Source organism: Lycium barbarum, chromosome 8 (genome assembly GCF_019175385.1).
Source record: "Lycium barbarum isolate Lr01 chromosome 8, ASM1917538v2, whole genome shotgun sequence".
Classification (NCBI taxonomy): Eukaryota; Viridiplantae; Streptophyta; class Magnoliopsida; order Solanales; family Solanaceae; genus Lycium; species Lycium barbarum.
Window position 1 is genome coordinate 14,960,626 of NC_083344.1, and position 21,404 is coordinate 14,982,029.

General features: G+C 34.0%; 1 protein-coding gene and 1 long non-coding RNA gene across 5 annotated transcripts; one reads left to right on the top strand and one right to left on the bottom strand.

Moving 5' to 3' along the window:
* Positions 1-8,560: 8,560 nt before the first annotated feature.
* Positions 8,561-15,522, bottom strand: LOC132605973 (protein CNGC15b-like). 4 transcript variants are annotated; one of them, XM_060319272.1, is made up of 10 exons: positions 15,374-15,522; positions 14,720-14,823; positions 14,434-14,520; positions 13,210-13,735; positions 12,566-12,640; positions 11,575-11,867; positions 11,259-11,370; positions 10,178-10,414; positions 9,435-9,639; positions 8,561-9,250 (listed from the first exon to the last, which is right to left on the bottom strand). In XM_060319272.1, exons 3-10 carry the CDS (start codon positions 14,460-14,462, stop codon positions 8,763-8,765), a joined length of 1,965 nt encoding a protein of 654 aa, XP_060175255.1. In that variant the 5' UTR covers positions 14,463-14,520; positions 14,720-14,823; positions 15,374-15,522; the 3' UTR covers positions 8,561-8,762. The 4 variants fall into 4 exon arrangements, with proteins under 4 accessions (XP_060175255.1, XP_060175252.1, XP_060175253.1 ...); XM_060319269.1 differs by having other exon boundaries at positions 12,566-12,778; positions 15,374-15,521; XM_060319270.1 differs by lacking the exon at positions 15,374-15,522 and adding an exon at positions 15,068-15,089 and having other exon boundaries at positions 12,566-12,778.
* A 4,500-nt stretch (positions 15,523-20,022) lies between these two features.
* Positions 20,023-21,157, top strand: LOC132605976 (uncharacterized). The gene is made up of 2 exons (XR_009569524.1): positions 20,023-20,243; positions 20,933-21,157. It is a non-coding gene; the product is annotated as an uncharacterized LOC132605976 (long non-coding RNA).
* The last annotated feature ends 247 nt before the right edge of the window (positions 21,158-21,404 follow it).

Sequence of the window (21,404 nt, forward strand, 5' to 3'; positions counted from 1 at the left end):
TACCCCTGTGGTAAGACTTCGACTAGCGAAGCATATAATTAGATGATATTATCGGAGATTTCATGTAAACCTTCAGGTATGAAGTCGGGTTGGATGTTGCCTTAGGGTTTGGTATTGCTTGTGACTTGTTTGATCGGGCTAGTGGCCGGTAGACTCCATAAGACCTTGTTTGGTACGTGGTGTATAAATTGGTGGATTGTTAGTGATTGGGTGTAAATCGGAAAGATAAAATTACTTGATATTGATATTGGTACTTACTATATGCCTCGTTATTTGTATAGCCATTTCGGGATAGTTGGCTCTTATTGTTATGGAAATTGGAGATTCATTATGATTACTGTGTGGATCACTTGTTGACGATATTGATGCGTTGTGTTTGGCACCACTTGAACTTGATATTATTCATTGTTTGTACTTGCATCATCCCATTTTCATTTCATATCATCTTTTTATGTTGTGCGACTGGCAATATTGATGGAAATGGGATGGAACATGGTAAGTCACCTCTGAGCTGTGTGCGGAGGGTCTGATTATGGAACATGGTAAGTCACCTCTGAGCTGTGTGCGGAGGGGTTGATATGGAACACCGATATTGCAATACTAACTGATAATTAAGTCCTCTGAGTTGTGTGCGGAGTATTGGTGCTTAGACTTTGCGGGTCCCCCATGGATTGTGCTGCCGAGGCGTGGAGGTATTCTGCTATCGGAGAACAAGAGTACAGGCATTGCATTGCATTCATATATCATATTGCATTGCTTGATTATCCTTCGTGGTTGCTTATGATTTGGATACTGTGTTGGTCATATTCTTGGACTGTATTGATATGGGCTACGTGCTGATTTTACTTGATAAGACTTTGCTTTCGGTATACTTGGATATCTGTTTCACTTGGGGCTAGATGATACATCGAGGCATTGATTTTGTGAGTTTATTTCTTGTGAGCATGACTTGTACTCTATGGTTTTCTTGTTTTCTTTTACCTTATTGTCTTTTTATACGTCAACTAGTAGTCGGCCTATGATACCTACCATTACTTGTTGTTTGTACTGACCTACACTTGCTGCATTCTTTTATGAATGCACAATTCCAGGTGGGATTGACCTCTGTTCCTCGTGGCTGATAGCCATTCAGTGAGTTGTTCGTTAGAGTCCACAGGGTGAGCACGAGGACGTCCGCCGCCTTAAAGATTCTTCCTATTTATGTCTTAATTGCTATTCTGAGACATATTCAGACTTTGATGTATTATGGATAATTCCAGACTTATAGATTCTAGTTAGAGGCTCTTGTATAGATTAGACCAAACCCTGGATGTATTTCCTTATTTCCGTACTTTTTCTATATTATTACCGTCAGACTTACGTGATTAATTCTCTTCTGCTTATTTGATGTATTTATTTACGTCTTTATGATCGTTGGGTTAAGGGTTTGCTTACCGAGGCAGGAAAGGTAAGTGCCCGCACGGTTTAGTCAAATTGGGTCATGACAATACCTCCTGCGTATTCAAGTTTTAGACTTTTATCTAGACATAAACAACCTGTCTATTTCAATCTATTTAACATGCTCATGATACTATTGTCAAACGGTATTCCACAAGAAGGGCACAACACTCAGCAAAACACCAAACAAATGTGCACAAAGGATCCTTATTTATTATGGTATGTACCAGATGTTTAGAAACAAAAAAAAACATATAAAGGGGAAAGGGAAGGGGTGCAGTATGGCATCCTAGGACTAATACCCACATTCTAGAAGAGATGCTTATAGCAAGTTCATGTAGCATTTTAAAATGACCATCATGCATCAGAGAACAAAATAGGTTAACATTTGAACAGAGTATGCACATTTGACATACCATTTTCATCAAGTAAGACGTATAAACATATTGCTAATGATAACAGTTCCTCAGTATCAATTTCAAGTTATGCAGAACCCTAAAAGATCATGTTAGGATATACACTAATGATGTAGACATGGATATGCACTTTAACACTGATGAAGATGAGACAAAGATCATGTGCAATGACAGGTTCAAATCAAATAGGCATGCAGTATAACCAAACCTAATATGAACCTCAAAGAGACATCAACTAGTCATTATAGGCATCCAAATCTCATTTAAACAACCATAAAGAACATGTTTAAATCATACGTGATTCTTATCAATTGGTTTAGACTTCACTAACCACAGATAATACTAGAGCCTATAAACAAGTGACTTAAAAACCATGTAATTGATCATTTGCAGCAGTATTTTAGGTCAAAAGACTTAGTTAAGGTGATTCAACCTTCATTTTTAAACCAACACCTTGAACACACTTTAACCACATACATCCTACACTGCTATATACATCACTAGTTAACAAAGTCATGCTTAAACTCAAATTTAGACATGAAAATTGTATATTTTAGCAAACCAAGTCAAACCATTTGCCACACAGACCCTATACTAGTCATAAGATGACTCATAGCCCTTTAACAACCATTGAACCCAACCCATAGGTATTTAGCAGATGCATATTCTAGTTTTGATTATAGGCATACAATAAAGTTTGTAGTAATGCATTTAACAAGACAAATAGAGTTAACATGGAAAATACTAGCTAAATATGGTTTTAAAGCTACTGTTACTACATTTTAACATGATAGGGATTGTTCCATTGAGCATATAATAACAAGAGATTAAACATAATTTCACTTGACTAGTACACAGAACCGAAGTTAAAACAAACATAGTGCCAATTCAAACTAATCACTGGACATGCTAGATCTCAACTAAAGAAGGCCTAAGCTAGCAAATAATAACATAAACAGAGATCAGATACTTCAAAACATGATTAAACTCAACAAAACAAGAGAACATGATCCAAACAGGCTTGACACTTGACACATATGGACTTATGTCATTTAGAGTATCCTCACTACATCTAATCCGTATATATTATCAAATCTAACACAGTAACCAATCAATAGGATTATAGACTGCATACAAACACATCACACATTTAAAGCGAGATAGTAGACTAATACATACTAGTCACCTATTGGTCTAAAAATATTCTGAGACTAACAACATCTAACTAAAACACATGATGATAAACTAACACACCACTAAATCACATATTCAACTAAGGAAAGATAAACATACTAATCACATAATTAATTTAAACTAAAGACACAACTAACATTTAAATAGTAAAAAAGCTAAAAAAAAAAAAAAAAAAAAAAAAAAAGAGGCAAGAAGATTACCCTTTGTTTGTGCAGCCTTCGAAGAGATCGAACTTGAAAGCTCCTTTGCTTCCTGAACCCCAACACTCAACCACAAACAAGCAAGAACAATTAAACTTAGAAAATTTTAAACTTAGCCGAATAGTTAAAGATCTCAATAATTAGAAACCCTAGGTAATTCGACTTTTTTTAGTATAGTGGTATATTAATATGCCCAAAGCTGTTCGAAATAGTGGAGAATGGGGTTCTTTATATAGAACCCCTAAATTATCAAACCCTAGCTCTCAAACGATGTGGGAGTCTTGCAATTTTCAAGCTATGCACATCTGATCAATTTCCATTTTTGGTCAGGTGATGAAGAGAGAGTAGACAAAGATGGGGCGACGCTTAGGGTTTGGGAGAGGAAACCCTCATCTCTCTTAAGGGTTTGTTTGGTTTTCAGAAATGAAATGGGAAAAGGGGTTTATCCCCTTTAACTTCCATTTTGGGTCGGGTCTGGTCCTTGATGGACTGGGCCTGGCCGCAATTAAAGAGAGGAAAAGAGGTCCTTTTGTATATACACCTATATACACTATATACCTGCATATACATGTATATCTGTGTATATAAGTGTATATATATAGAAAGGGCTTAAACATTGTTTTAATAAATTAAGAAAGTCAATTAATTTAACCCCCTCAATTATGGCCAAATACAACTAATTAACCAATTAGTCAAACTAGTAGACACGGTCAGTATGTAAAAGACGTAAATTGTAATTATTACCTTAATTGACTTTAAACCATGAAATTGGTTATTTCAATTATGGCGATATTTGACTAACAATTGATTATTTCAATTGCAGCCACAATTAACCACATAGCAAACAATTTTTAGATGAATTAATTAAAAATTTACAAATGCAAAGTTAAGAATTAAGGGGTAAAATTATTAATTCATTTAATTAATCAGATTTTTTGAATTAAACGGAGTAGAATGCATGCTAATTGATTTTCCTGACAATTTTAACAATTAGATAAGTAATTGTTTTGAATTATCTTTTGATTAATATTTGACAAATGCTCCGTATTAATTATAAAAAATGTAAATTTATTTCTAAATAATTTATAATATTATTGAAGTTATTTTTCCAAATGAAATGGAAAAATATTATCTAAATAACTTTATAAAATCATTCTGACTTGTAGAAAATACACATTTTACTCTATTTGATATCCAACGACTCTGGGTAATTAAAATAAATTATGGGAGGTCAAAAATTAGGTGTCAATGCAAAGTACTCTTGAAGAGTGTGAATGTGTGCTCAAAAAGGGAGGAGTTGGCAGCAGCTCAACAATCTCAAGTTTGATTGAAGCCCAGGAAAGGGCAACTGAGGAGATTAACAAGCTAAAGGCTAAAAATGCAATCATGAAGACTGAGATTCAGAAGTGTGAAATGGGAGGAGAGGAACCAAGTGCCATTGGGTCGCTGAAAGAAAAGAATGCTCAACTAAAAGCTGAAGTGGAAAAACTTAAGGCAAAGGTAGAGGAACTAACTGGCAACTAGTCCATGACCAGCGAGCTGCCAATGAAAGGATTGATAAGCTTCTCAAAATGATCCCTTGACCTAGTCCATTCTCTTAGCCGTTCATTTCCCTCCTTCCTATGTCCTCCTCCTAAAATCCCCTGCTTTCACAATCCTTTTGAATCCTTTTTAATTCCCGTGGTACTAATGGTTGTTTGATTAGTATATTTGTACTTTTGGAACTGCTATGTTTTTTGCTGTAATTAAATTGGGCATTTTCTCTATTTTATGCAATGATATTTACCTTATGTGTTTTTGTTATTGCTCATGTTAGTGTTGCACCAGTGGTCATGAGTTAATGTTACTATCACTGTGTTTGCTCATGCTACTATCTTTACTCTTTTCAATGGTGCCAAAAGGGGGAAGTAAATCAGGTGGGTTAATTAAAGATGTTGAATGTTGATATGTTGTTGCTGATATGTTGATGTTGCTATAAGATAGATCCGATTATCAGGGGGAACAAGTGGGGATCTAGTTCTCAGAGGGAATATCGATTATGGGGTTGTCGTCATAAAAAAGGGAGAAATTGATAAGTTATGCTATGTTGTGTTTTGATGATTTAACAAACTTATTTGACGAACCAGATGGGATCAGGTTCTACTAGCCGTTGCAGGGTTAACTTGTAATACCTCGTACCTTTTAACTAAGCTATGTTCATGATTCAAGACTTACAAACCAAGACGGAAGTGTTGGGATTAGAAGATTTGCCTCAAAAGGTAAAAGTACGCCCTACGTCAAATTGTACAGGCCGCACTTTTAAGACATACCTCATATGGAAAAAGTTGAAGTCACTAGAATTTGACATTTGAGGTACAAGAAAGATTATATGGGCTGTACTTTTAAGTACGGGCCGTACTTTTTCACGTATAATTTATACGGACCGTACAATTGTGTACGGGTCGCACTTCTCAAGCCGTACCTCACAAACGAGAAATCTTAGGTTCTGGAATTTACACATGAGATACATCCACCAGGTACAGGACGTACAATTTTATACGGGCCGTACATGGTGCCCGTATTTCCCGACTCAGCAACAAGTAAAAATACGTGGGTTCAGTTTTTAATCCCACTTTTAATATTCTCAAGCCCTTGAACGAAGTTTTTCTCCTCCTACCATCAAGATACACTAAGGTAAGCCTATTTCAAGTCTTTCAAGTGAATTCTAACATATGTCCATGATTACTAAATAGGAATTCATTGTTCCTAACCTAGGGTTTTTAAGAAAACCCATCACAAGGATTCAAGACAAAGGCTTTTGGGATTCTTTTCAAGTTCATACCTTTTTACAATTTTTGGACCGATTAAGGTATGTAGGGTTTCTATCTACGTGTGGGAATATCATTGTTCTTCCCCATGCCACGTTCTTCCATGATTATACGAAATTTCAATAAAACTAGGGTTTCCAGCCATGTTCATGATAACCCTAAGTGCATGTACCATGATATACAATGTTATATTATTACTTCATTTTTGTGTTCTTGATATTCCACTTTTGTTATTGAGAATCTGTCTGTAATCCATAAAAACCCATATTTTGCATTCCATGGGTTCTTAAATGCAACATATGAACTTTTATGTTTATTTTCATGAACTTCTACGTGCTTCCATGTTTTCATACAAGTTATATTATATATCTATCTTCATGTTATATACAATCACGAATCATGTTTACAATCATGTTTATATAATTCATGGGCTACTAAGCCAATAATATCCATGTTCATGTTTTCGGAGTCGTACAAATTACCGAGAAGGCTCAGACAACCTAAAACTATGTATGACAACGTAGGATAAGAATCGCTCCGCCCAGTTAGGACGATTCCTTCATGTTTACCCATTGCGGGTTATTGGATCCATTCATATCATGTTCATGTCTTGTACCCTGGCAAGGTACGGGATGGCTTAACTGATCGGGCAGAGATCAGACGCCACGTGCTCATGTGGTGGTTACATGTCGGCTCTACTAATGCTCTCCCACAAATATCTTTATAGACTTAAAATATTTTTTTCATGTTATACATATTCATGTCAGATGATATTCAAGTTCACGTTCAGCTTATAGAACAGTTTCAGTTTCAGTTCTGTTATTTCATGTGCCATGCTTATTTCATTCAGTGCTTTACATACCAGTACAATTCGAATGTACTGTCGTCCCCTTTTATTTGCTCGGAGGCCTGCATTTCACGATGTAGATTTACAGGACGACGGATCATCTCGTTAGGACCTTGCATGTTTAATCTATTGGTGAGCCCCATCTCATTCGGGGTTTTATCCTTGTTTACTTCATGTCACTTATGCAGTTAAGGTATGCCGGGGTCATATTTAGTAGTCAGACTCATGCCAGAGGTTTCATAGACTAGATTAGTTCGGTTATGTCATGTCAGATGTTCAGAGTCGTATAGCCAGTATTGGCTCAGTACTTATTATATTTTCAGACTATTATCGCATTATGTTTAAACAAGAGTTCCATTAGTATTATGATGACTCATGTTATTCAGACTATTCATGTTTTAAAGATTATTCTGCATTAGTACATGCCCCATTTTGATTCAGCAAGCCATATGTTTCGCTCGGTCACATGCAGCAAGGCACCGAGTGTCATGTTACGCCCAGGCCATGGCTCGGGGCGTGACACAACTCTACAGCTGTAAGGCTGCTGGCACTGTACCGACTGTGCAACAGCACAGCTGTAGTTTGCTGGTGGACAATGAAATGTCTCTTTCACATCAATAGTTACTCCACCTATATAAACAATATGCTACAAGTGAAAACCTAATACTTACAAATCAGAAAATCACTCTCTTCTCAAGTGCCAGCCGCCGCATCTCAAAGTGCTCTCAAGAACAAAGCTGCAACAAACAGAAGGACCAGTTCCCAATCACAGAAGATGTCTTAAGTCCTTAGGTTTGTTGAGTCTTCGTCATTTGTTCTTTATCTTGTATTCCTTCACGGCTTTTAAGAAGTATAATAGTAGGACAGATTTTCAACCATTCTGAGTTTGTTCACTTGGCTAGAGTTAGTAAAGGTGTGTTCTTTGCAATAGAGTTATTGTAAAGGTCTTGCAATAGAGTTATTATAAGAGAGAAGGATTAAGAGTTTAATTACTAGGTTGCAATAGGTTGTAATCTAAAGTTGCTCGTTTACAATGAAGTTTTAGCAAATCCTACTGCAGTGAGTCGCGATTTTTAATCCCTTGAGCAAGGAGCTTTCTACATAAATATCTTGTGTTATTTACTTTCTGTCGTACTCAAAGGAATAGATAGAGAACCTGATTCTTTATTACATATTTGGATGGCTTCCATTTAGTTAGAAGACTACCTTACCAAGTGTAGTTTGTGATTGAATGAGTCCTTCAAGGGTTAAACATCCTGTTGGAAATAGCTATTGGGTCTGACCCACCTATAAGGGTGCTAATTAGCCCGTTAGTGCATTAGCTTGTCCTCCTTCTAAATCCTACCTATAAGGTATTAATACACCATTATGGGTTGAAAAATTAGGTTTTTCCATATTAATATGACAGCTCGGGTTAGCTATCCAAAAGACAAAATGTTCTGCATCTTATAGATGATATCTCCGCATTGTGAGGATTCCCAATGACCGGTGACATAAGTCGTGATTGTTGTAGATCTGCTTCCGCTAAGGAGAAACCGTAAGTCTCCTAAACTAGTATTTTCCGTTAAATACTACACATCTTGTGCTCCATATTTAGAATGCTTTGCAAATGCTATGTATAAAGAAAACATGCTTAGAAAATTGATTTGATGACTCCTATTTAAACAAATTGAAATCTCTTTATGTGTAAACTGTAGGCTTCTAAGTTTCAGGCCATAGTTCTTTTCCTTGAGCTTTACAATATAAATGTTAATAGTAAAACAGCTGCAGTAAGAGTTCCTGTATATCAAAATTTTAGTAAAAGAATATGCAAACCAATGTAAATATCCACCTTATCTTACAGCAGTATCACTTTTCAAAGTTACTCATCATCATCAACAGAGAAATCAGGTTCTTCTGGCTTTTGTAATGAATTAACTGCAGTGGAATCTGAATCAGTGTGCTTGTGAAGACCCCTTCTATTTGCTGCCCATCTTGCTGCAAAGCCTGATCCAGGTGATGGTGCGACATTCGTGTCCAATTGCCCGCTAAACGACTCTGTTTCATTCACAAAGTTCTCTAGAGCCTTAAGTTCAGCTGCACCCTTTCGTTTTCTATATATTCGGTATGCAACTTGAATGAAGCGTGCAGCCCAAGTACGCCACTGGTGTGAGTAGAACCTGAATTTGTGCCTCAGTTGTTTGCTATGCAGCCTCCGAAACTGTTTTGCCACGAACTTCAAGTCCTCTGCTACAAGTGCGAACGACTCTACTTCAGAAACTGCTTTCACTGTTCTAGTGGAGGATGGTAGAATCACACTTGGACGTGGATCGAGGGCCCATGTCAGCAGTTCCTCACCACAGAAATCACCTGGACCAGAGACGAGCCAGAACTTTTAGTTTATGGGTTCTAGATTACAATTCTTTTTGAGTACTGGGTTCTGAATAGATTATTTATATGCATTAAATGAATTTTTAAACAGATATATCGGCTTTAAGCTAAAGTTACTGGGTCTTGCGCGACCCGTAGTTCGCACTGTGACTCCGCCACTGACCTGGACCAATACGGCAAGAATTAAAGAAACCAGTACGGCCACCATTCGTTGTGTAAGAATCAAGATTCCCTCGAATTATGAAGAGCATTTCATTGACAGGATCACCCTCGCGGACAACACAAGTTCCTTGAGTGCATAATGCAGGTTTTAGCCTCTCGCATATCGCATCTATCATTCTTTCATCCATTTGATCAAACACTGGTACCTACCAAATTTTTAAAGATAGATATAAAAGTATACAATCATTTACATATAATCTTTATCCATCCCGCGGAACTTTAGCATATGTGAACGAATTGTACAAACAGTTTCATGCGAAAAAATAGAAAATTTTATACTTCTATTGGATCCAATGAAAAGTCTCATCCAAGATACCCAACGAGTTGGTAATCAATGAGAACTGGAAGAAATTGCGGTTTCCAGAGTCCTCTTCTGCCTTTTAATGAAATAACATAGGGATCTGATCCACTCTCACAGACCCAATTTATGTGAAAGTATTTGACTGGACATAAAGTTAAGAGAGAAAGAAATACTTTTGAAACTTGTGGTTTAAAATAAGTCGTAGATATTTGTGTAGCTATAAATCATCTCATTTAGGGTAAAATGGGTATTTAAAACATAAATAATTACTAAAAAAGAAATGTGTCATCCTTTTTTAAACTGATTAAAAAGGAAAAAATATCATATAAATTGGAACAGACGGAGTAATAAGAAAAAGAAGAGTAAAGACTTGTAAAACTTACTCTTCTAACTAAATCATAGCAGAGGTGGCGCTTGATATCTCTGCGAAGATCTAGAGGAAGTCCTTTGAGAAGAGCTTCCTCATCAACTCCTCTTGTAGCAACCCATTTGTATTGATCATATTTCCTTACCGACTGCCTTAATTCTTGAGGTAACTGCCTGTGGTGCATCCATCGTTCTGAATCCATTCTCCTAATTCTCCACTCCTCTAATCTAATTGTTGTCGACTGGAGGTACGTCTGCTAGTCAAAGTGAATTAGTGCATTGTACTGACAAGATATTGTACCTTATTAACGAAGGGCATATCTGCACAATTTCGCACACTTTTAAGGGCATATTTGGCCTTTTCTCACTTATTAATCAGCTAATTAGGTTAATTGGGGGCTCCAACCAGAGGCGAATCCAGGATATTAAGAAGATGGATTCACCATTAGCTATGCTTTTTTAAAATTTCTTTTGTCTTTGGTTCGTTGCAGTTTAGCGCCTATGAGATTTTTTGATTTCTTTTGCCTTTTGGGACATAGGTAATTAGAAATAAAGGGAAAAAAATTCCTTAGATGTAATATAAAAAAAAAACACGTTTTTTACTTTTGGGTAATTAGCATTATAGAAGAAAAAGGATTAGAATAATATATATAAAAAGGAAAGTGAAAAGGGTGCTTTAGAAAATAAAAGCATAAAAAACATGCAGGAGCTCAAGTTCGATCCTGAGACCTTGAGGAAATAAACACAGCCCCTAACAAGTGCTCCACTCAGCCTGGTTTAACCATGTGTTCCTTCAGTTAATATTAGATATATTTTTCAGAATTATACACATAATATATCAAGTTTAGTCGAGTAACCATGTGTTCACGTAACCCAAATTTGATACATAAATTCGCCACTGGCTCCAACATATTTGGACCAACTATTGAACGACAAGGGAATATGTGAGCTAAACTATTAACGAAGGGCATATCTACTCAAATTTCGAATACTTTAAGGGCATAGTTGGACTTCTTTCGTAAAATCAATTGCATGTATAAGTGGTGGCCAAATAGCCTATAATACAGAAACGGAGTAAATGTTAGTGAGCTGACTTACTTGCATATTGCCGATGAGCAACGCAAAAAGAACTAGGCCGAAAGTTGCAACTATGATGGCAAAACTTATTTCTCCAACATGAGTGCTTGTAGAAAGATCTTGTCCTAGAGCACTGCATATCAATCAAAACAAAACTGAAGTTGAGATCGCGCGTTGAAAATCAACAATGCTGATTTCTTGGATGAATGAGGAAAATTTCCAATCTTTGCTCAGAAAAGAAATCTCCTCCTAAAGCACAAGATATATATGCTTTACACCTAAGACAATTGTTAAGTACTGAATATATGAAACTTACTCATCAAGTTCTTTAACATACCTTAGGTTCTTCAAGCCCCACCAGAGGCAGTAGAAGTACTTATTGAAAAACAAAGCAGATGTTACGCTAACTGTCACCGCGTCATCATAAATACCAAACGGGTAGTCACTTTTATTAGGGTTACATAGTCTTGTTATGTTGCTGGAATTGAACCAGGACTTCCTTTGTGGATCATTTACTCTCTGGCAGTCAAAATATTCATAATCACAAAATGGCTTCTCAAGACTGCACGCGTATCTCCAACAAGCTTCTTGCCTCTCAATTGATAGAAGATACCAACAAGCTCCCAATACCTATATTTGCAGAAAGGAAAAGTGCTGCTTATATGATTATTTCCTTCTATAAGGGAGGATTTCAGTTTCATAACCAAACCAATTTTCATAAGACATAAAAGATTATGATACCTATCACTACTTAAAAAAATAGGAATTGGTGACGGACAAATTCTATAGCTAAACAACAAATTTTATAGCTAAACAACAAAATCTGTCGCTAATCCTATTTAGCAATGGGTTATCAAACAATTTTGTTAGCAACAAGCAATTAGCCATAGATTAGCGATGAAGTTCGTAGTTAATTTCAGTATTTTTGTAGAGTATGATGCAAGTCAGGCTGATGAGGGCGGGTCAAGGAGAATGTGTAGCAGACATATAGGTGGGGGAGCTTCCAAAGATAGGTGCATATAACACCTTAGCAATATCTCGCATCGAAATGGGAGAGGAAAGTTAAGCACTATATAAAACAAAGTAAAAGTTCACATGGTATGCGTACTTTTGGGCTCGATATGGCATACCCCAAGGAACAAATTTGTGAGGTCTGTTAGACACAAAACAAAAGATATGTGTCACGGGCTTGGACCGTGACAAAGATAAACCATGATGTTCTCATTTGTGTACTGCAGTAGGCATATGTATCTATAAATATCTAGTGCAGTATAGCATTAATGTAGCATAAATGAAGCATCTACCAAACACAGAGCTCAAACACTTACATGGCTTGCTAGCATGTAGAGCATCAAGTTGTAAGCAGCTCCTGCCCATGCTGTTTCAGCCAAAACACCAGTAGCCTTGACAATTTGCGACGACAATGGAAATATGAGATAAAGTCTAGGGAGATACTGAAAAATGATAATGAATCTGAGGACATTCTTTGTGTTCGCCATTGTTGAGCCCTTTAAATTAGGGATAACGACCCAAATTAATACCTGAAACATGAAAGAAGCAATATAATCCTCTTTCAACAAGTTCACTACTTATTATCACTTTCAACACTTCTACTCAAACACATAAATGCATACTTATAAAATCAGATTCACCACTTAAATGTGCTCTTCGTACTTAATGCTTATCAGCTACTTTTACTCAGTTAAGCAAAACGGGATCAATTTCATTTTGCTTAAGGATAACAAAAAGGGCTTTTTTCATTTTGGACTGTTGGCCAAACTTAATTATGGGCGCTAGCTAAAATATAAGAAATATATACGCTGATTATTCATATTATATGTATATAATATGTATATTATATGTATATGTATACTTAATGTACAAAACCTATACATTTGCTGGCTATTTTGTAAATTAGATTACCGAAAGGCATTCGACTGTAATATTCCTTACAAAGTTTGTAGTGACTAACCTGTGGTAAAGGCAGGGCTGCAATGACATCAATCAAAAATTCTTTTCTGAAGTATCTTTTTGCTATCTTTGAAGTATCTAAAACAAGCTCTCCTCTGCCAAATACACGAGAAGATGGAGCAACATACGCAGTTCTAAATCGAACAAAAATCTGAATCATGTAAAAGATATCAGCTATTGATCTAATAAATGTGAGAGCAATTTCCAGATTAACTCCTATATCTATGCAGATATCGTCCTGAACCACCGGCAAGTAAAACAATAGAGGGTCGACGAACAATGAAATTAAACAAGAAACTAAGAAAATCTTGTTCCATCTATGAATTATAGGTCCTCGAGGATCCAGAATCTTTCTGTTTGCTCTTTCATAGTCTTCTGAAAATACTCGTGATAGTACTTTCGCTTTCAGGGATTTTCTGCTGGCTGGCTCTGATTGTCGTATTCCATCAAGCTTATGCTTCACTTTGATCACATTATTATCTCCATTAGTTGTTGCATACTTTGTTGCTTCAAGATCATCTTGGAATCTGATGTTCGTTATGTGAAAAAGGAAATTCAGTAAAATAACTTACGTCAATGTCATAAACCGTTTGATCAATTTACAACAATAGCAACAACTATGTATCTGATGCAAGTTCAGCCCTGCTATATGAATCCTCATTATCTATGTCGAAGCACATTTCATTTTCATACTAAATAAAATAAAATAGAAAATTCAAATAAAAAGTATTAGTACTCCCTCAAGTCAAATTTATGTTCACTTTTTGCTTCTTAGACTCAAAACTATGTGAATTTTGTCCAGCATTTTAAAATATTTATTTTTTCATCATATAGACATGAGAAAAGTTGCAACTTATAATACATATAGTTTAAGAGCTATTCCCTGAGAAGCGAAAAGTGCCAATTCTCAAATCTCTAACAGGACTAATCTCTCTGAACAATCTTACTGATACAAATGAACATAGGAGCTAGAAATGAAAAGATGAATAGTGGAGTAGTAAGTTTCATTTTAAGTAAAATTGACTCTCGAGAAAGCGAAAAGTGACACATTGGGACAGAGGGAGTAGTTCTCTGTATTTTCTACTCTCATATAAATCTCTGATAGGACTAATCTCTCAAATCAATTTGCTTATAGAAAATGGACATAAAAGCTACAAATGAAAAGACAAATAGTATTAAGTTTCATTGTAAGTAAAATACTGAAAGAACTCAAAAGGAGACGAACCTTACAGATCTTGATTTACCATAAGCCATAACACTGACTCTAAAAAAAACAATCTCATGTAGGCTTCAGTTACGGGTGATATATCATCTGTAGAAACAGAAGAAAAGATAAGCCTGTGACTATCACGAAATAATCACCTGAAAATGACTTGTAATGAATTGTAAGCCACCAAGTGAAAGAAAAGAAAACTAGCTGGTTTTCCTTCACCAGAAATCATGTGAAGAAAAAGTAATACTATACAAATTGCAGATATAAAGTAATAAAGACTCCACAATATATCTCTTACACCAAAATTTCAGGTCAAACATGTGACTGATTCTTTAAAAGTAATCTTGGATTTCAAAATTCAGTTGACTTAGAACCATGCATCACCAGGAATCAGCCTTAAACCTATCAAATTCAAGAAGAAAAAAATGAATGAACAAATATAAATGAACTCAACTTTTAGAGCGTACAAGTTAATAGAAAGATGCAGCAAGAACATAGGAGATATCAGTGACACAATGACAATCCTGCAATATAAAATTTAAGTTGATATAAATAGAACAGAGCAAGATGAAAAATCAAACTAAATTTGCCGCTATTGAGAAGCTTCCCTTGTGTCAAGAGAATTCGATAACTTATATAGATTTACCCAATTTGTACGGTATAACTTCCCGAAGAATGATGAAGTAATTCAATTATACCCTCTCAGACATAGGCAAATTTAGAATTTTGAGTGTATGAGTTTCAAATTCTAGATAGACAGCTTACTAAGTTCTGAATATATTATATATAAATCATAAATAGGTTTTTTACACAAATATAAATTTTTTGCCAAGCTACGAAATACTCTAGCTCCTCCCTTGCCACCAAATGGCGCATAAATATAACATTAGACAGGTGAATATAATGATAGAAATCATTTACACCAAAACTTAATTGGAAAAGAAAAAGCTACCTCTGCAACTGTGAGAGATAAGCTCGCCAGTATGTTTGGGAAAAAAAAAACAAACAGATTGTCATGAAAAAACATTGGTTAATTTCATCTGTTGTTTCTTTGTTTTATCCTTTTGTTAAATTTTGTAAAGATCCAAGGAGTTTGACTAACTTGGACAATGTCAGCTGTGGCCTGATAGACACGTGGTTCCTCCTTTACTTTTTTTTTTTTTTTGAAAGAAAAGAAGAGATCTTTTGAGTTATTTGAGTATTTGGATTTATATGTTAAAACACACACAATATAAAATAATTCATAATACTGATACAATTTACTCCCTCCGTCTCATATTAAGTGTCATCTTAGTAAAAAACACACATATTAAGAAATCAATAATGTAATATGAAGTTTACTAAACTATCCTTATATAATAAAAATAAATTACTTTTGCCTTTTTGATTAGAGCATGCATGAGTAGTCCTTTTGATATTGGGAATCCAACAATACCAAGTTAATATGTGTCTTTTGTCTTGATTACATAAACTTATCACTTTTTGTATAAGGGTAGAGTCGGAAAAAACTAATCAATTTATGTCTTGGTTTCCTAAAGTGACACTTATTATGAGATAATTTTTTTTGACAAAGGTGACACTTATTATGAGACGGAGAGAGTAATACTTTAGATTTCAGTCTACTCTATCACATTTATTGTGAATATAATAACTTGTTATCCTAAGTTGGTTAACTTGATACGTGAAAAATATATTCATTGAACACGCTGCTCCTTTATTGGCAACAAAGGGAATCTAGTCATGCACTATTTTGCGTATTTAAGGTAAGCCTGTCAACCGGTTTGATCGGTAACCAGTTATAAAATCGGTCGGTTTTCGGTATAAAAATCGGGACCGGCTACCGATTCCGGTTTATCGGTTTCAAACTGGAAATCGGAACCGGACCGGTCCAAAACGTTAGAAAATCCTTTTTTTTTTTTTTTGTATAGTATATATATATATATATAGTATTTATTAGTATATTGTAGGTATATTTACATATGTTATATAAATTTATAAGTAAAGTTTATATATTTACTGACTAACAGCATATACGTATATATATATATATATTAAGTTATATGCTTAAGTTATACTACATATACCTAAAATATACATATATATATATATATATATATATATATATATGTTTAAGTTATATCTATACTATATATACTTATAACTTATATATATGTGTGTGTGTGTGTGTTTAAGTTATATGTATACTATATATACTTATATATGTTTAAGTTATATGTATTATAACTTAAGTTATTTATAGCTTAAGTTTTTTCTAAGTTTATAAATTCCTATTTTATAAATTAAGTATATTTATATTATAAGTATACTCTCAGTATATTTTAGTTATTTTTCAAGTATTTAACTTTCTAGTTTTAAATTTAAGTAGATGTATAATATAAGTATATTCTTAGTATATTTTAGGTATATTCCTAACTTAATATAAGTAAAAATATGAACACAAGTAAATAGAAGAAAGCTCAATGAGCCATATATTTTATTCATTCATGGATAACATTTATTTGCAAGTTGTTATTTTTTTTTAACTTGCAAATAATACATGAGTTGCATAGAAATAGTAGAATAATAAAATCAAAAAGTGTGAATCATTTGGCTAATATCCGCCATATCATATTCGGTCATGGAGATATCTTCAAAGTCTTCCATTTGGTCCAATCCACTTGCTATCAAATCTTCAATCTCTTCTTCTTCGCCTTCCACCGCTTTTGAGTTTTGGTTGCGTCGCTCCGATCTAATCCAATCGCGAATGCACACTAGTACTTGCAAGCTAAATCTGGATAATGAGTGTCTATGGTCTCCAATTTGTTGTCTTCCTTGGCTAAATGCACTCTCCGAAGCCACGGTTCATATTTGAACCGTAAGGATATCTCGAGCCATTCTTGAAAGTATCGGATGACTTGCCTTGTATCTCTTCCACCATGCTAAGACATCCAAATCATCTAGTTCCTTGATATCCACATTTTTCTACATCAAATAAAGGTGATATTCATCAAAGTTAGTATTATAAGAAGGAGTTGGATGTGAATGTAAAACTTTTAAATGCGACAAACCCGACAAGCCCTTTTTGCTACTTTGAGAAGTAGTAGGGCGTGGAACAACAGGTGTAGCATTTTCTTCCAAACTAGAATAATGACTAAAAAATTTTCTAAACTCGGCATCAATCGCGAGCTCGGCGTCAGCTAAAGATGGTTCAACTTTCTCTTCAACTTCTAAAAAGGTATAAATTTGATTAACCAATGCTCTAGTATAAGACATTTTTAAACAAGGATTTAAAAGAGAACCCAATATAAATAAAGTTAGAATGAGAAAAAAAATACTTCTTAAATTTTGTTGTCATATTAAAAATAGCCGCTTGATAACCGGATTTATTTTTATACTCTTGTAAACTCTAGCTATTTCCGCTAAGTATGCTAAAATTTTGGTTACCGTGGGATAGAATTGTCTAGAAAAAGCAAGAGTTGCATTATAAAATTTTTGTAAGAGTTCAACACATTCCTTAACATCTTCCCAATCGGTAATATTTAACCAATCATCACTATTCATATTAAAATGGTTGTGAACTTGTTGTATGGGAATCCTATAATCATATGCTTGTTGTAACATAATGTAAGTGTAGTTCCACCTAGTGTCAACTTCTACTTGAATTTTCCTAGGTCTAAGGCCATTTTCCACACAAGAATTCTTAAAATCTCTCAGTTTTGCCCTATTAGCATTACAAAAAAGAAACGCAATCGCATTTCTAACTTTTTGAATAGAATCTTCAAAACACCCAAGACCATCTTTAACAATCAAGTTTAAAATGTGACAACTACATTTCACATGAAAAATATTTTTTAGCGGAGGGTTTAATTCCCTTTTTAAAAGACCAATCGCCTTTGTATTATTAGAAGCATTATCTAAAGCAATACAAAGTGTTTTTCTATAAATGTTAAAAAATCTCATAATAGTAGACATTGAATCCGCTAAAAAAATTTCATCATGACGACTTTTCCCTTCATCATATAAAAAAGCTATAATTCTTTTTTGCATCACCCAATTATCATCAACCCAGTGACATGTAATAGCAAAAAAATCTAACTTGTTAAGATTAAGACTCAAATCGGCGGTAAGAGAAACACTACAATTTAAAGAATTAAATACATGACGCAAATAAAATCTATATTTTTTTATACATATCTATAACATCCGCTCTACAAGTACTTCTAGGAATACCCTCAAATAACGGATTATAACAACGTTGAATATAAGTAACAAACCACAAACCCGAAGGAAAGAAAAATGGTAGAGCATCAAAAGCAACCATTTTAGCTATTTCTACACGCTCTTTTTTATTGTCATACTTAAAAATTTTACCGGTTCGTAGATCTATCGTCATTTGAATACACTACAAAAAAATTACTAAATTGTGGCGGTTTATTTATGGAGGTCATAACAAACCCCCACTATACATTCAATTTGTGGCATTTGTGTCAATCCCCACAAAATACTTCTTTTTGTGGCGGTTTATTTGTGGGTGTTGTAAAAAAATCCACTATAAATTCAATTTGTAGCGTTTGTTTCAACCTCCCCAAAATTATTTTTGTTGTGACGGTTTTTTTGTGTATGTTTTTTATAACATCCTCAAATACATAAAATTTTAGTTTTTTGAGAAATTATGGCAATCTGATACAAATTTGCGATTACTAACTAATGCAATTTTTAGTCATGTGAATCTCGAGAAGAGAAAAGTGTCACATATGAGACAACGCTAGTAGTATAAAGACTTTCCATTTTCACAAATAAAAACAAAGACATATAATTTATTTTTCTTCTGGTTCCTTATGCATTAGGTATGAATTATTATTTCTGGACATGAAATCATATATCCTTTGCTTATATAACTATTCAAAAAATTATTTTTCTACATTAATAATATTAATGAATTTGCTTTAGACCTCATTTGTTTTGAATTTTCATTAAGAGTAAGACGTTTGAAATTTAATGAAGATCTGAATATTAAAAAACGTTACAAAGTATAAAATTGATCAATTTCGAAAAGTTCACAGATATTTTTTACCCTTCTCCCTTTATTCTATTTATTTCTATATGCATTTTATCTTTATTTAAGCTTTTATTAAAGTAGGAGTAATTAATTTTGCAAGGACAACATTATAATTAGAGTACTAATTAAGTACTACTACTTTCTCTGTCCCAATTTATGTGATACACTTTTCGTTTAGTTTGTCCCCAAAAGAACGATACATTTCTATATTTAGAAATAATTTAACTTAAAACTTCCTCCTTTATCCTTGATGAAATGATTTAGAGTCACACAAATATTTACGGCTTCTTTTAGACCATAAATTTCAAAAGTGTTTTTTTCTTTCTTAAATTCAGTGCCTAGTCAAACTATATCACATAAATTTGGACGGACGGAGTACTAAATACTAATAACCAAAAAAAAATAAAAAAATAGTGGCAATACGATCAGTTTTTTTATAGTTTCTTTTATTTTTCATTTGGAGCCAAACTTTCCCCCCAAAAATTGAAAGTCCCAAAGACCAAATCTTTCCCAAAAATTTAAAACCCAACCGGCAATTCCTTCCCACAAAATAAAAACTGGAAACCCACATTTTCTTTGCTCCTACATTTTCACTGGCGGCCTACCTTCTCCTTTCTCCCTTTGCTCCTACATTTTCTTATCTTTTTCTGGTTGAAATTTGTGGGTCAAGTAACTCTTTTGATTTACTTTTTCTTTTGTAGGTTTTACAAAGTGGAGGTCTAAAAGAGACGTTACATTGGATCATACTTCTGTGGATGTGAAGGTAATACTCCGTCGTACGGGTTTTAGATTCACACTGGATTTTTACAATGTAGCAATACTTTTATGTATTTACAATTCACTAAACACCATGATCTGATTTTGGTAGTCGGTCGACATAGGCTTAGGTTGTATTTTCGATGCTTACTTAGAGTAGAAATAATTCATGTTGTTGTTATTATTAGCATCAGTATGCATTGGAGGACGTTAGAGACATAGGAACCAAAATTTTATTATGATATATATGATGTATCTACAATTACTTGTTATTGACACTTACTACCTATTGTGATTTTTATTCTTTTTGATAGTTCAATAACAATAATTGCTTTTAGTCATACTTTAATTTCTAATTATCTATAAAGTTTCTAGTTAAGCCACCTGATATTGATGAAGATCATGTTTTTAGTACATTATATTTGTGGTTTAAGTCTTCTTTTACTTTGTCTTTCTACTTTTTACTTTCTGATTGCAAAATTCTTCAAGCGCAATATCATGTTTGACCTTTATCAAAGTTTTATCCTCACATCCATGTTCCAATAGACCTTTTTCAAGATGAAAACTTCATATGAACTTACTTTTGAGATGAATTGGATTTTAAAATCTCTTTTATATGTATGCATGTGACTGGTTTATTCGTACTAAGATATGTTTATTTGTCTAATTACATATACTTTTGCTTTATCATTTCAGCTTAGTGATGCGGAGAGTAAGCTTACTTTACCCTGAGATGAAAGAAGATGATGGGGTGCAACAGCTCTAATCACCGAGCAAATGTTTAGTGCTTTTTTATGTTTTATTGATATAGAACTATTTTTGTTCTTTTTGGATTTAAAGTTGTAACAATTAACTTATAATATACGAGTTTGTATTACTTGAGTTTGACATGAATATAATTTAAATTCATGTTACTTCTTATACTATGAATTTAGTTGGTGAAATTTTATTTACATTATGTGTTAAGTTAGTTAGTTGTTTGTATATAAGATTATATAGGCTTGATGTAATTCAAATTCAATTTTTTTAAAAGATAAAATATCAATTTGTGGCGGTTTAAAGTTTGCACAAATTAAATCGTAATAGATATTAATATCATATTGTGACGGTTTGAAACCAACGCTAGTGTAATATTTTAAAATATTGAGATCATATTGTAGAGGTTCTA